The 15,403-nt window shown below is 46.4% G+C and overlaps 1 protein-coding gene across 1 annotated transcript; it reads right to left on the bottom strand.

Moving 5' to 3' along the window:
* Positions 1 to 317: 317 nt before the first annotated feature.
* LOC105999780 (sperm motility kinase 2A-like) lies at positions 318 to 13,357 on the bottom strand. Its single transcript, XM_013034900.1, has 2 exons — positions 13,320 to 13,357; positions 318 to 1,761 (listed from the first exon to the last, which is right to left on the bottom strand). Exons 1-2 carry the CDS (start codon positions 13,355 to 13,357, stop codon positions 318 to 320), a joined length of 1,482 nt encoding a protein of 493 aa, XP_012890354.1.
* Between the last annotated feature and the right edge of the window lie 2,046 nt (positions 13,358 to 15,403).

Raw genomic sequence — 15,403 nt, forward strand, 5'->3', positions numbered from 1 at the left:
CTTTCAGCATTGGAAAACCAGCGTAGTATCAGCTGTCCTTTCACCAGAAGGAATCCCAGCTGGAGAATCCCCTAGCACTTGTCATACAACCTGGTTGTGCTGGACTGAGACCTCTGCTGGGTATGCTGGGTACACAGCAGTGTGAACTCCCTGCACAACTCCCTCCCCTCCTGCAGCTCTTCAATTCCACACCTCTCTGCTTTTTCACAGCCCAGTGAGAGTCACCCCAAAGGTCTGAGTCTGGTGGCTTTCAATTGTGCTGTTTCAGAATTCCACACCCCTTTCTCTGGGACAGCTTTGTTCTTCAGATGTGGTTATTACTTTGGGACCCTCACACAGCAGCAGAGTCTGCGAAAAATGATGACTATCCTGTTTGCCATCCTCCGCCAGCCCTGTCTATTATCCCAGCTGGAGCCTATGGCCTCCCCGTGAGGCTGCCCAGAGGGAAGGGCATTTTCCACTGAGTGTGAATGCTCTATTCTGTTCAGCCAGTGAAAAGAATCCTGGCCCCAGATTAAGCTGGATCTGGAGCAGAAGGGAAGGACAGGCAGACTGGCACTTCTCTTCAGAAGTGACTGTTTGTCATCACCATGCAACTGGAATTCTGAGGACAAACTGAAGGCATTGCGTAGTGTGGGTAAGCTGGCTCTCCTTCGTGTAGGGAGAAGGCTGGTGTAATTTTCCTCAGGAGTTGTGCACGGTGGGATCACCAATGGCATCGTTTTCAATTCTACACTTCTGACACTCTCTCTTAAATGTTCTTGGATGACCAGGTAGGTGCCCATGGCTTCATTGAATGCTCTGTCCTGAATTGCCTTCTCAGTGTCAGCTATGCTGTACCCCATGTCGCACATGACTGTGACAATAATGGGGTCCAGCTTGCTGGGCAGTGGCTCATCAGGAACCAGGTCAAATCCCACATCTAGAGCCAGCCATGGGTGTTCCATTACTTCCTCAATATTGGGCCTCTGATTGGTGTCCACAGTCAGCAGTTGGGAAAGTAGATCATGTCCCTTTGCAGACAAGTAAAGGGGAGCAGTATAGTTGGCCTCTAGGACCTGTGCCCGTATGTCGGCAAATTTCTTCCCCTCAAATGGGAACTTTCCTGTTGTCATCACATACAAAAGCACGCCTAAGATCCAAATGTCTACCTTGTAACCATCATACGTTTTGTGCAGGAACATTTCAGGTGGTCGGAATATCAAGGCTCCACAAACCCTCTTTAACAACTGCCCTGGGGTCAGCCTGATGCTCAGCCCAAAATCACTGATCTTGGCATTGCGATTGGCATCCAACAGGACATTGTTGGGCTTCAGGTCTCGGTGTACGATTCTGTTCTTGTGAAGGTAGTGCACAGCACTCACTATCTGTTTGAACAGCCTCCTGGCTTCATACTCGACTAGGTGGTGGCAGGAGGATTTGACAATCCATCCCATGAGGTGTCCCCGAGGGGCCAGCTCCATAACGAGGTACACACAGTGTTCATCCTCCATCACCTGGAACAACTGGATGATGTGTGGGTGATGTATACTCTTAACAATGTCCACCTCGTTTTCTATCTCATGGCTCTCCAGTTCTTTTTTTGGGAGAAATTTCACCGCCACCATGGTGTCTGTGAGTCGGTGATGGGCCAGCTTCACATAGCCAAAGCTGCCATAGCCGATGATCTCCTTCAGGTAGTACTGTCCAACGAAGGTGATTCCCTCCTCTGAGGAGGAAGAGGAGCTAAAGTAGTCGCTGTTGTAATTTGACATCTTCCAGCTGGAATGGAAAAGTAATCAATCTTAAAATTATTTAGCTGATCTAAATGAAGTTGGCAGGCAATAAATCTTAAGGAAAATGAGCTAAACTAACAAACAAATAAATGCAAACCCCAGAATAATGAATGAAACACAAACACAGTCCCCCCACATCCAAAGAAAGTAACAAAATATCTGCGAGTTAGTCCAGGTGGGTCACAAGGAAAATCTCCCCCACTCTAACTGACAAAGGTGGTCTTAGAACACCAGATTCTTATGCACAATGCTCTGTGACATCAAGGGGGGAACAGACCAATCACAAGTGGAGCCAGTGACATCAGTGAGGAAACAGACCAATCAGAGCCTAGCACACACCCACTGGCAGTTATGCTTTTAGGCCTGTGGGACTGTTGCCAAATTGGAAGGATGCCAGTGCTGCTACCATGACAGCCATGTGGGAACCACAAGGACACTGGTCCCTGGCCCCTGACCTTTGTGGGGGCTGGGCATACCAGGAAGGCCCCTGTGGGGACATCACCCACTTTACTCTGTATTGTGCAGAAATTACAACACTGCTCTTGTCCCATAGCATTGTCTACATCTAATTGCAAAGGAGCCTGAGAGGAGGCTGTTATGATTTGACTCAAAAATGATTTCCACTTGAGAAGAGAGACCAGATAACCAAGATTAAGTCATAGTTTTGTCCCAATCTTGTTTGTGTTTCCTGTTTCCTATGCTCCTTTGTTGCCATTTTTACTGTTTTTGTTTGGCTTAATCATTTCTTAAATCTTTGTCCCTCAAAGATTTGAAATGAGTCATTTTGCTTTTTCATATCTTTAGTACAGTTTTCTCTAATTTTAATATATCTAACTGTTCTGATAAAAGCCAAGCATGAAATACTAAGTCTATCCCAGAGGAAGATTCATAGTTTATGGACCTGAAGCTTATTCTACTTGACAGGTCTTTGTAAGGAAAAGGAATAAATAATGGATCAGGCACTAGTGGCTCACACCTGTTGTAATAACCAGCAGGGCCTGGCCTGCTGGAGGGGGCAGGTGTCGAGAGGCTGACATCACTGCCCCACAGGATTTGCTGTCAAAGCTGTCAATGGCTGTCAAAAAGTGATTGGATAGTGGGCTGGGGGAAGGGCCTGAGTGGTAGTTGAAAACCCTTAGGCAGCTGAAACCTTTAGAACCATTGGAGTGGGGTAGGGTGCAGCCTTTATAGAGGCTGCATGTTCTAAGGAGCAGGGGGTTGAGAGACAGCAGGAGGAGAAAGACAGCAAGAGGCACCTACTGGAACAGCAGGGCAGGCCTGTGGATTGGAGAGGCCTGCAGAGAAGGAGCAAGGTAGGAAAAAGAAAAGCCTTTCCCTTTGAACATTTGGAAGTTTGGAGGTGGGGGGAGTAGGAGATTTGCAGACCGAGGTTTGCAGACCAATAAAGGTCAGGACCATCCAGTGGAGGCTTGGTTCCAGGTAGCTAACCCAGGACAAGGTAGTCGCAGGCCCTCTTTCTAGTGTAAACATTGTAAATAAAACTCCTTTGTCACCTTTAGCCATGCCTCGACTGATTATCTCACTCCCAGGTCATAAAAGTTGGAGGTCCCAGAGAGATAATCCATCAGGACAGCATCAGGGCTTGGCCACCAGAAAGCCCTCTCATAGCTAAGCACCTTGGCCCTCAGAGAAGAGAGCCTCCATCGAGTTTGCTTCCCTATGACCAACATGGACAGGAGTCATTTGGAAACCCTCCACATGTGAGTCTGGGTAGGCCTGCATTTGGGGGGGCTTGCTGGAAGGCTGGATCAGTATTATTTTCAGAGTCTGAGGCAGGGGACAAGACTTCACCCATGCCTCCTGGGGCTTCCTTGAGAAGCCATCTGGGACTTCTTTGAGAAGTAGTCTGGGACCTCCTCGAGAGGTCATCTGGGACTGCTGTTAAAAGTCATCTGGAACTCTCTTGAGAAGCCATCTGGAGCTTCCTCAAGAAGTCACGTGGGACATGCGGGTTAAGTATATCAGTGGCTATTTGACTGTGTCGGCTTCTTACTACTTCTATGTGTCCTTTATACTCGTCCTTTTATTCCTTTCTTCCAGGATGGGATGAGGAGCTTCTGTGTGTTTACCCCTGGAACGTATGATTAACAACTACTCTTCTTTAACAAAAAAAGGCATCCCAGCGTGGATATTCCTGAAGTCCTTATCATCCTTGACCCTCTGTGAATTAGAGTGGCCTTCTTTTGATGATGGATGGCCATCTGAAGGAATTTTGACCTCCCCACAGCATGCAGGGTTCAGCAAGTCATTTTTCAAAATCATAATCAGGTTCCCTATATATGTGTGGATTGACTTAATAGCTAACAAGACTCCTTGGCTCAGGGAATGTTTAAAACAATGTCCTAAACGTCTTGTGTAATCCTGTGCCATCAGCACTTCTAATGTTTAGCCCTCCCCTCCATACCAGCAGTGGTTCCTTGTACAAGCCTGTGGACTTCTCCATGGATCAGACTACAGCCCCCTTACTGTACCTGAGACAGGTGCCAACCCCTGGGGGAGACTATGGGCAGGCCCTCTTTCTAGTGTATGTTCCCCTTAAAAACAAGACAAAACAAAACCTGACTCTTGGAGGTTGCAGCTGCTCCTGGTTCTGAAGTAGCTAAGGATGGGCAGTTGCAGACCGACTTATTAATCAAACTTCTTTGTTACCTTTAATGGTGCCTCCACGCATTTTCTCGCTCATGGGTTACTACAGCAGGAAACTCCGTGGGACCCTTCTTGACAATTAATCACCAGAAAACTGCAAGTGGCCCTGTGACTCAAAGTGGAAGAGAGCTAGCCTTGAGCAAAAAAGGCTCAGGGGCAGTGCCCAGGCTGTGTTCCAGCCCCAGGACTAACAACAAAAACAACATTAAAAATGAGCTGGGTGTAATAACACTATACTCACAAACACAGAATACAGAAGGCAGAGGCAGAAAGTTTGGAGGTTAAGGCCAGATTGGCCTGTATAGTGAGTTCAAGTCCAACCTGGACTACATAGCAAGACTTAGTTCCAAAAACCATCCTCCCCCAAAAGTTCACTCACAGAAGAATCTCAGAGAGCTGTATCTCCATAACCCTGTTTCACTTCCTCTATTACTGTCCCCTACTACTTTATCCTTTGTCTTTTAAAAAGTCTACATAATGAGTTGCTGTCACTTATCATGTTGGTTTATACATGAGGGTTATTTAGATATCCCAACATATACTTTTTCCCTATTATTGGTTCTTCTTATTCTCTCCCTCCCTTCTTTTCTCTATTTACCACTTCCTCTTCTTTTATTTCCTCCTTTGCTCTTCATTTGCTTGTCAAATTTTTCCTCCCTTTGTATTTTTCTCCTTTCCTTTATGAGATAGAATTGGGCGATATAGCCCAGACTGAACTGGAATTCATGATCTTCCTGCCTCAGAATTCTGAGTGGCAGTACTACAGGAGTACATTGGCATGACCAGCAAATTCCCAAAGGGAGAGAATACTGGACCATTATCTTTTTCCATAGAGTTCTCCCTCAATTCCCTAGACTCTTCACACACATTAGACTGTTTCATGTCCTATATGTCTCTTAAACTCTTTTCTGAATTTTCTGTATTTTTATCCTGTCCCACTCAGTGGCCCCTAGCCTTGGGGCAGGTCCAGACAGTGACAGGCACAACCAAACTTCTCTGAGACCAGGTAGCTTGGGCACAGACCCATTCCGGAACTGGGTATGACAGGGCATAGATGAGGTGTAGACTATCCCCTCATTTCAGGACCCACAAGCCATCAACTGAGCAGGTCCCATTAAGGAAACACACTCTGAAAGGAAATCCTAGGTCAAAACCATACCAATCCTGATAATTACCTGCAATCTCTCACTCAATGTGGCCAGATCTAGTTATTGGTTCTAGTGAATAGACCTGGTAGAAATAAGAGATATCACTTCTGAGACTGCATTAAAAACAGCTGCTGCTCTCTCTATCTCCATCTCTCTCTTTCACCCTTTGCTCTGGGTGAAACAAATGCATGTGTTAGCAGTCTATGGAGAAGGCCCCATGACAGGTGCTGCAGCTTCCAGATAATTGCAGGAAGACAAGAGCAGGAAGTAGTCAAGCCTGGAGATGACCATGGCCCAGTGGAAACTTTGACAGTTGTCTCCTGAGCAACTCACACAGAACACCCCTGCTAAGCTTCACCCGGATTCCTGACCCCCAGAAACTGAGTGAGAATAAATGCTTGGTGTTTGCATGTTATTTGTTACACAGACAAGCCACTGAAATGGTGCAAAATACACAACAGAGGTCATGTGATTCATCCTTTCTATATCCAAGTGCCATGGCCTACAGTTCAGTTGTAGTCTATAGATTACAATCCTGACTACACAGTCAGAAACCCTATATTGAGTCACATTCTAGTCCCCAAATACATGTGACCTTGTTACTGAACTTACCGGCACCTCTGTTTATACTTAGGTATATACAATACATATTTTATAAATTGTCAGCTTAATTGAGACAGCTGATGGTAAAGAATTTTCAAATGAAAAATGCTTCAATAGTCATTGGGGGCAATCATCATTAATAGCAAAACATAATCTACAGCATAAATGACTATAGTTATTACCTTACATGAAGAAAAGTCCAGCAATATTACCAGTAGAGCAAAATAGCTATTGTTTATTGCCCATTTATTTTCCAGGTACTATTTTTGTTCATAGTTATCTGTTTTGTGCAGGTAGTGGGACTTTAACTCAAGAGACCCATGTTGTCACTTAGCTTTTCCTTTCAAGACCACTGCTCTAATGTACAGGTTGTTATGTCGAAAACAAACTTTACAACTTTGGTGCGGGGGAGGGGGAGATTGGGTGTGGGGGGGAGGATGGGAATGGATGGGAAGGGGAAACAAAGGAGGAGGCTACAATGCTTGATAATAAAAGTACTCATTATCTTGCCCATGCAATTGTAACCCCTCTGTATTTTCACAATAAAAAAAAAGAAGAAAAAAGATCACTGCTCTACCACTTGAACCACATCTCCTCTTAGTCCTTTTGGTGGTTGATTGGAGTCTTGAGAGCTTTTCTGCTGGGCTACCTTTGAACTGTGATGTTCCTGAGTAGCTATATGATAACAGGTATGATTCACCAGTGCCTGCCTCCAGATTCTATTTTAGCAGTATTTCCTTATGCTTATTATGGTATATTTTTAATCCACATAATCACTGGAAGTTACAGTCTCCTAGTTTTATAATTTTTCCTAGGAGAATGTTGTGATTCAAAGAGGCTAAAATCCTCAAGGTCTCACTCTAACAAAGTCACTGCTATATTTAGGTATTGAATGTACTAGAGAGCAAAATTGGAAGATGCTGGGGCCCTTTAAGAGGTGAGTCCTTATGCAAAGGTCCTCAGGTCAAGAGCTTCCTGCTCCCCAATTTTGCTTGTCACCTGAGCATCTGCTCTGACAATGTTCCTATCAGGATATCCAATCTTTCTCACAGGCCCAAAGCAAGAAACCACCTGATCTTGGACTTGAACCCACAAACTGTAGGGAAGCTAAAGAACCTGTTCAATTATAAGCTAATTTCTTCAAATATGTTACTGTAATAAAGCAAAGCTGACCAATGTAACTGTGTTGACAACAAGTGCTCCTCTTCTGTTTGTTTGTGTCTGTCTGTCTGTATAGTTAATCATGAGCATATGGGCCCAAGCACTGTCCCTGAACTTTTGTGCTCAAAACTAGTGCTCTACCACTTTGAGCCACAATATCACTTCCAGTTTTCTGGTGGTTCATTGGAAATAAGAGTATCTTGGGGGGCTTGGAAGGTGGCTCAGTGGTAGAGTGCTTGCCTTGCATGCATGAGGCCCTGGGTTCGATTCCTCAGCACCACATAAGCAAAAAACAACAACAACAACAAAAAAAAGAGTATCTTGGACTTTCCTCCTCTGGCTGGCTTCAAACAGTGATCCTCAGATCTCAACCTCTTGAGTAGCTAGGATTACAGACTTGAGCCATCAGTTCCCAGTTCTCCTTTTTATTTTTATTTTTAATTTTTTGTCGGTTATGGGGCTTGAACTCTGGACTTGGGCACTGTCCCTTCACTCTTCAGCTCAAGGTGAGCGCTTTACCACTTGAGCCATAGCACTACTTCCAGTTTCCTGGTAGTTCATTGGAGATATGAGTCTTACGGACTTTCCTGCCCAGGCTAGCTTTGAACCGAGATTCTCAGATCTCAGCCTCCTGAGTAGTTAGAATTACAGACATAAGCCACCAACCCCCTGCTCTCCTTTTTAATACCAGAGCTCTAGACTAACTTCAGTTCCCACCTCAGAGGAATTCTTTCCACCTGCCCCTCATTGCTCTTAGCTCTTGGTACTCTAGCTATACAAGGGCAGTGAGGAGAGTAAACTTGTGATTCTCTTTTTACAGTTGACCAAAAGACCGTGAAGAATGGAAAACAGAGTAGGGACAAGATCAGGATAACAAGAATTCTTGTATTTCCCTACTTATTACTTTTATCCTCCACAGCAATTTTTATTTAAAAGTTTAACTGTAATAGTGATAGCACAATACCTTGACACTAATGATTGATAATTTATTTTTAAAAAATCAAGTGGACATCACAGAGTTGTCAGAGGCCCTGATGAAACTCCTACACTCAAGGCTAAGATGATATGTGTTAAACTGTGTAATTCTCAAAGGAGAATCTGGGACCATGTAGGTCTTGGCATTAAAGTGGGCAATCCTACCATCTAGAGGATTTGAAATCAACTACAATTAAAAGCCTTCTGTAATTTAGGGAATCCTATTTAAAATGTCAAGCCTATTTAAAATGGAAGCCTGGAGCTAGTGGCTCACGCCTACCATCCTAGCTACTTGGGAGGCAGAGATTTGAACATCATGGTTCAGAGCCAAACTTATCTCCAATTAACCACCAGAAAACTGGAAGTTGCACTGTGGCTCAGAGTGGTACAGTGCTACCCCAATGACAAAAAAAGACAAGGGCCATGAACACACACAATAAATTGATAAAGTCCAGGTCAAAGTGATAGTCCAATTGAAATCTGAGTTGTCAAATACCATAAAGGACCAAGGAACATCTTAGAAGTTTAAACACATAGGATATTATCAGTAAACACGAGATGAACTCACCCACCTCCTTTTTCTTTTGCAGCTTGGGGTTGTTAGCAGTGCTTTTAGGGTCTCCTGGTCATGGTAACTTGAACTTAAGATCACCAAATTTCACATCCAGTATGAACATTCATTTCATGGAGTAGGGCAGAATATTGCCTTCCATAACACAAAAAAAAAGGAACACATTCAAGTTATGCATATATCCCCAATGTAACCACTTGAGGCTAGAAGGAAGGTGGACAGTTACCCATCAACTGTCTCAGGACCAGACAAGCGGTACCACTTTCTCCCAATCCTTGGTCCATCAGTATTTTCCTCAGAGTTATCAGTGTGCCCACCACCAGTGATTTTTGAAATATACATCTTACCTTAAAAAGTACACTGCGGATAGCTACTATAATTCCCCTGACTTCTATTCTGCTCTGATTCACCTAACAATCTTTGACTTTTGTTCCCCTATGATTTTTGTAAGTATAAGTAATGGGAGAGAGAAATGGCATCAAGTTTTACCAACTGCTTCCGGACATCAGGGGCTCACGCCTCTAATTCTAGCTACTCAGAAGGCTGAGATCTGGGGACCAAGGTTTGAAGCCAGCACAGGCAATCCATCAAACACTTCTCTCCAAAAAAGCCATAAGTGGAGCTGTGGCTCAAGTGGTAATAGCCTTAAGTTTAAAAGCTCAGGGACAGAGCCCAGGCCTGAGATCAAACTCCAGGACTGGCACACACACAAAAATCGTTTCACCACCTGTAACCTTGAGTTTACATATTCAAAGATACTAGAGTAATAAAATTCTAATTCTACTTCCATGTTCAGAGCACAGATGTGACAATGTAACTTTTATCTCTCTCTTAGGGAGTCTAAGACAGAGATATAATAAAGTCCTCTATAGTGAAACACTCTCCCTTTTTATTTTCCTCTACTTTTTCCCCTTGTACTTTACCCTTCTTTTCTCTGGAAAGAAAGTTTTCTTTATCTTGTTTATTTATGTGACTAGCCTGTACACACTGACTGTACTGTCAGCACAGGGTTGCAGGCATCCTGACAGCTCCTCCCAATGATTTAGCATAACTGCTAAGTTTGTTCCATGATGTGTTAAATGAGGGAAAAATGTGGCAATGTGGAAGGTGCTAAATCTTCAAAAAAAATCCACAAAAGAACAATAAGAAAGGAAAGCCATAGTTCTGTGTGTTCTGCAGCAGTGTGAAGATCACATTTTACCCCCTGTAGAGTAAAATGAAATGCAGAGGTATAAGGAGCAGTCATTTATGGAACAATACCCCATTACTACCTCTGAATGAACCCCACCTTCCCTGGACAATTTGAAACAAGCCTGCCAAGCCACATCTAAATCCACTGATTACCTTTTATTTTTTTGCCAGTACTGGGTTTTGAACTCACAATGCTTTGATCCTCACAAATGCTTACCTGGTTTGCTCACTTGACTGGTACTCTACCACTTGAGTCATATCCTAAGGTTAGCTTTTTGCTGGTTATTTTGCAGATAGAGTCATAGATTTATCTTCCCAGGCTGGCTTTGAGCCACTGTCCATTGGATCTGAATCCCATGAGTTGCTATGATTACAGGGATTAGCTGTCAGCACCTGGATCACCAATTATTTTTACAATATCCATTCCAAGGAGTACCAAAAAGACTCAAGATACATTATTTTCACATATCATAGAGATAGCAGATCATCCTGACACTGGAGCCCACTTGTGTCACCTCCACAAATGGAGGCCTTTATTCCACAGCTTTCGGAATCCTGGTTTATTCAATAAAGTTACTATAGTACTTAGCATGGAGAAACAGAGCTCATGTTTTCATGGGTCCCAGAGTTGTTTTGAAAAGTAAGACAATGCTTTCTCAACCTTTTTTAAAAATTTTGCTAAAAAGAATGTAACCCTAGAGATGTGAAGAAAATGGCCTTGTAGGGTATCTTCTAAGTATCAATATTCCTTCCAATTGCCTAGTAACATATAAGTTATAGTTCTGACCCTGTTATTAATTACCTTCATTGCAAGTGAAAAACAATGTTTAAAGCTACATTTCTGATCCAATTATTAACTGCCTGCTTTGCAAGTGAAAAGATTGTTTAAATTCTCACAAGGTATGAGGGAGCAAGCCATGATTGTCTAAGAGAGATAAAAGATGGGTCAAAGCTGTATTACAAAGCTATCATTTAAACTAAGTTGGCAACTTCATCTAAAGCATCCACCCTCAAGGATGGACAGAAACACAGGCTCCCGTAAACCAATCTGGCAAAAGAAAGTAACATGAACATCCAATGATTCTGACCTTGCATCTGCAGAGGAGGCAGAAAAGCTCCAGCAGGAAAGGGGACAGGTCCCTTGTGGACAAAATCCAGATAGTAGTGGCCATGCAGTGATAATGGTCCCTTGTCATTCTGGTGTCATCTCTCAGTTTGTTCAAAACCAGATATCCTGAGATTCTGGAGAATGGCCTGTGCAAAGATAAAAGAATAAAATGAGGCTGTTTGATCCAAATTTCTCAGGAAGTGCTAAGACCCATGCGAGCCAAAATGACATCCTTTTTCTACTTCTGGACTTCTCTGAATTATCAATATGCCACCATGCCCTGTGAATCTCTAAGTGGACATCTATTGTGTACAAGGCAGGACTTCATCCCCACTTTCAACTCCTTTCTCCAAGTCTCCAGCTTTTTTTGTATCAACAGGAATGATGGGCCAGCTCTCACCATGGCTTCAGATCACCTGTAGGGAGCGAGGAGAGAGGAGGGGCACTTTCTGGCAATGAAGGTGACCCTGGGATGGCACCAGAACCAAGGCCCATGCAGACCAGGAAAATGAAGGTCCACATAGTGAAGCCCAAGAGGCTATAGGCACCACATCACTGTAGCAGATGCAGTGCCAGTTCGGGGAAGGTGGCAGCAAATATGGCTCCAGCCCTATGATCACCAGAGGACATGATGGAATTGACCAACCTGGGTCCATAGCAGGGAGGGGAGGCAACAAGGCCATTGAGACTCCCTGCCTTCATTATCCGTGGTGTCTAGGCCATGGTGAATCCAGGTCTGTGTAGCTCTGCAAAGGCCTATGGTGGCCCCCTCACCCAGCTTCCAGTCCTTTCATGCATGTTTCCAGTCAGAGGGGGAGAGGGGAGGAGAGGGGTGTGAAGGTGAAGTGGCCCACTTACCTCAAACCAGCTGGAGCCAGGGTGGGCATCACATGCATGGGAGGTCACATGCCCAAATGGACTATGTCGATGGAGATCCACACAGCCAGGCCGAAGAGACCCCTGGGTTTTGAGTAGCAGCAGCAGGCACAGCACCAGTTGGGGGAGGACAAGAGCAAACACGGCCTGGGTCCTGAGATGTCGATTGATGTGGTCAAACCAAGCAGCCTCAGTCTGGAACCATGAGAGGATGCAGGGCAGACTCCAAGCCTCCCGCTTCCTTCTTGGGTGGCCGCTGTGGTGGTGTGCATCCAGGCTCATCCGTGTCTGCATGTGTGTGGGCGTGGGCACGCATGTCCCTCACCAGCATGCGTGCTCATGCACATTGCAGGAGCCGTACTCTCACCTTGTGTGCATGCACGAGACTGGAGGATTAACAAAAGGGCTTGGAATGTGACTTACTGGTACAGTGCCTGCCTAGCACATGCATGAAACCCTGGGGTTCCATTCCTCAGTACCACATAAACAGCAAAAAGCTGGAAGTGGCACTATGGCTCAGGTGGTAGAGCGCTGGCCTTGAGCACAGGGAGGCTCAGGGACAGTGCCCAGGCCCTGAGTTCAAGCCCCAGGACTGACAAAAAGAAAAGATCAAAGCTCACCGGAAAATGGTATAAAAACTATAGATAGTGCTTCAACCTAGCAGGATGCCATGCTAGACCCTTCATTTGACGCTTTGCAGTAGAAGCTGGGAAAGTCTGCCCTGCATCCTCTCCCGGCTCTGGCCTGAGGCTGCTTGGTTTGACTACATCCACCTACGCTTTTAGAACCCAGGCTATGTTCATTGCCGTCCTCCCCAAACTAGTGCTGCACCTGTTACTGCTACATGAAACCTAGGGGTCTCTTTGCCCTGGCTAAATTGATCTCCGTGTGTCATAGCCACCGTAGGCGTGTGACCACGCATGCGTGTGATGCCCTCCCAGACTAGCACTGGTTCCAGGTAAGTGAGCCACTTCATCCCAGCCCCTCCCCCACCCCCCACCCAACCACAGTGGAACCGACCAACCCCGGGGCCATACCGAGGAGGGGAAGCAAAGAGGCCTTTTAGACCTCCGCCTTCATTCTCTGTGGGTGTCTAAGGCACTGTATATCCAGATCTATGTAGCTCTGCAAGTGCGCATGCGCGTCTTCTCACCTAGCTTCCGGTCCTTTCAAGCATGCTTCCGGTCGGCAGCTGGGATGAGGGGGTTTGGGAGTTGGGCAGTTGGGGGAAAGTGCCCACTTACCTGGAACTAGTCCGAGCCCGAGTGGGCATGACACGCATGCGCACTCACACGCCCATAAGGACTACGATGATGGAGAGCCAGCCACGCAGCCAGGTCAAAGGTGGGTTTCATGAAACATCAGCAGGGGCAGCACCAGTTCGGGGAGGACAGCAGTGAACACAGCCTGGGTCCTGAGACTGTTCGGTGGATGCGGTGGAACTAAGCAGCCTCAGGCCAGAGCCGGGAGAGGATGCCGGGCAGACTCAGAGCTTCCGCTTCCTTCTTGGGTGGCTGCTGTGGTCATGCGCGTCCAGACTCTTCCGGGTGTTGCGTGCATATGTGTGTGTGCGCATGCGTGTCCCTCACACTTCCGGGCTGGGCTTCTTAAAACTCCTGAGAGGCTGGAGGACCCGTGACAAGGAAGGGGTGCTGCACGTGCATGTGTGTATTCTCCATACATACTTGCAATGCGCATGAGCAAGCAAGCAAGGCACACGCATGCGCGTTCACATACACGCACGCAGACCCGGGAGAGTCTAGACGCGCATGACCACAGCGGCCACCCAAGAAGGAAGTGAAGGCTCAGAGTCTGCCCTTCCTCCTCTCCCGGCTCCGGCCTGAGGATTCTTGGTCCAACCGCATCATGCCCCCGACAGTCTCAGGACCCAGGCCGTGTTCACTGCCGTCCTCCCCCAACTGGTGTCACACCTGCTATTGCTACACTAAACCCAGGGGTCTCTTCGCCCTGGCTGTATGGATCTCCATCGTTGTAGTCTCTGTGGGCGTGTGACAGCGCATGGGTGTGATGCTCTCTTGGGCTCCGGCTGGTTCCAGGTAAGTGGGCCACTTCATTCCTCCCAACATCCCATCCATCCCTATCCCCCACCCTAGCCGTCGATTGGAAGCTCGTATGAAAGGATTGGAAGCTGAGTGAAGGGACCTGACTGTGCACTTGCAGAAATACATAGACCTGGACACATGGTGCCCTAGACACCCACGGAGAATGAAGACTGGGTCTCACAGGCCTTATTGCCTCCCCTCTCTGGTATGGTTGATCAGTTCCACTGTGGTTGGGGTGGGGGGGTGTGGAGGTGGTAGTTGGTGGGTGAAGTGCCCCACTTACCTCGAACCAGCCCTAGCCAGGGAGGGTATCACACGCATTTGTGGTCACATGCCCATACGGACTATGACACACAGAGATCCAGCCAGGCTGAAGAGACTCCTGGGTTTCATGTAGCATCAGCAGGGGCAGCACCAGTTGAGGGAGGATGGCAGTGAACAGGACCTGGGTTCTGAGACTGTCAGTGGATGTGGTGGAAACAAGCAGCCTCAGGCCAGAGCCAGGAGAGGAAGCAGAGCCGACTCCCAGCCTCTCGCTTCCTTCTTAAGTGGCCGTTGTGGTCCTGCGCATCCAGACTCATCCGGGTCTCCATGCATGTGTGTGCACATAGGCATGTCCCACCAGCATGCATACTCATGTGCATTGCATGTGCATACTCTCACCATGTGTGCACGCGACGCACCCCTCCCTCACACTTCCTGGCTGGGCTTCTTAATCTCATGAGAAGTTGGAGGACCCATGACAGCTGGAACCCAGATCTGAGGTGAGATTTTCCCAGTTTCTATTGCAAAGTGTCTAGTGGAGGGTCTAGCATGGCACCCTGCTGGGTTGGAGCACTATCTATAAAATAAATTTTATATCCTGTTTTCCAGTGAGCTTTTTTTTTTTCCATTCCTGGTGCTTGAACTCAGAACTGTCCCTGAGCCTTGTTGTGCTCTAGGCCAGCACTCTACCACTTGAGCCATAGTGTCACTTCCAGCTTTTTGCTGTTTATGTGGTACTGAGGAATCGAACCCAGGTTTTCATGCATGTGCTAAGCAAGCACTGTACCACTAAGCCACTTTCTCAGCCCTTTTGTTAATCCTCCAGTCTCTCTCGGAGATAGAAACCCAGCATGGAAGTGTGAGGGAGGAGCACTCCACGCACACACACAGTAATAGTATGCTCCTGCAATGCACATGAGCACACATGCTCATGCACATACATGCACCACACCGGCTCTGATGAGTCTGGACACACATGACAACACCGGCCACCCAAGAAG

This window comes from Dipodomys ordii, unplaced genomic scaffold (assembly GCF_000151885.1).
Source record: "Dipodomys ordii isolate 6190 unplaced genomic scaffold, Dord_2.0 Scaffold200, whole genome shotgun sequence".
Lineage (NCBI taxonomy): Eukaryota > Metazoa > Chordata > Mammalia > Rodentia > Heteromyidae > Dipodomys > Dipodomys ordii.

What these genes read in the sequence shown, in the direction of transcription:
- LOC105999780 (XM_013034900.1), bottom strand. Translation starts at nt 13,357, where the DNA reads ATGCGTGTCATGCCCACTCGGGCTCGGACTAGTTCCAG. An exon ending in CGGGCTCGGACTAGTTCCAG is followed by an intron (nt 1,762 to 13,319) that starts GTAAGTGGGCAC and finishes TTTCCATTCCAG; the next exon opens with CTGGAAGATGTCAAATTACA.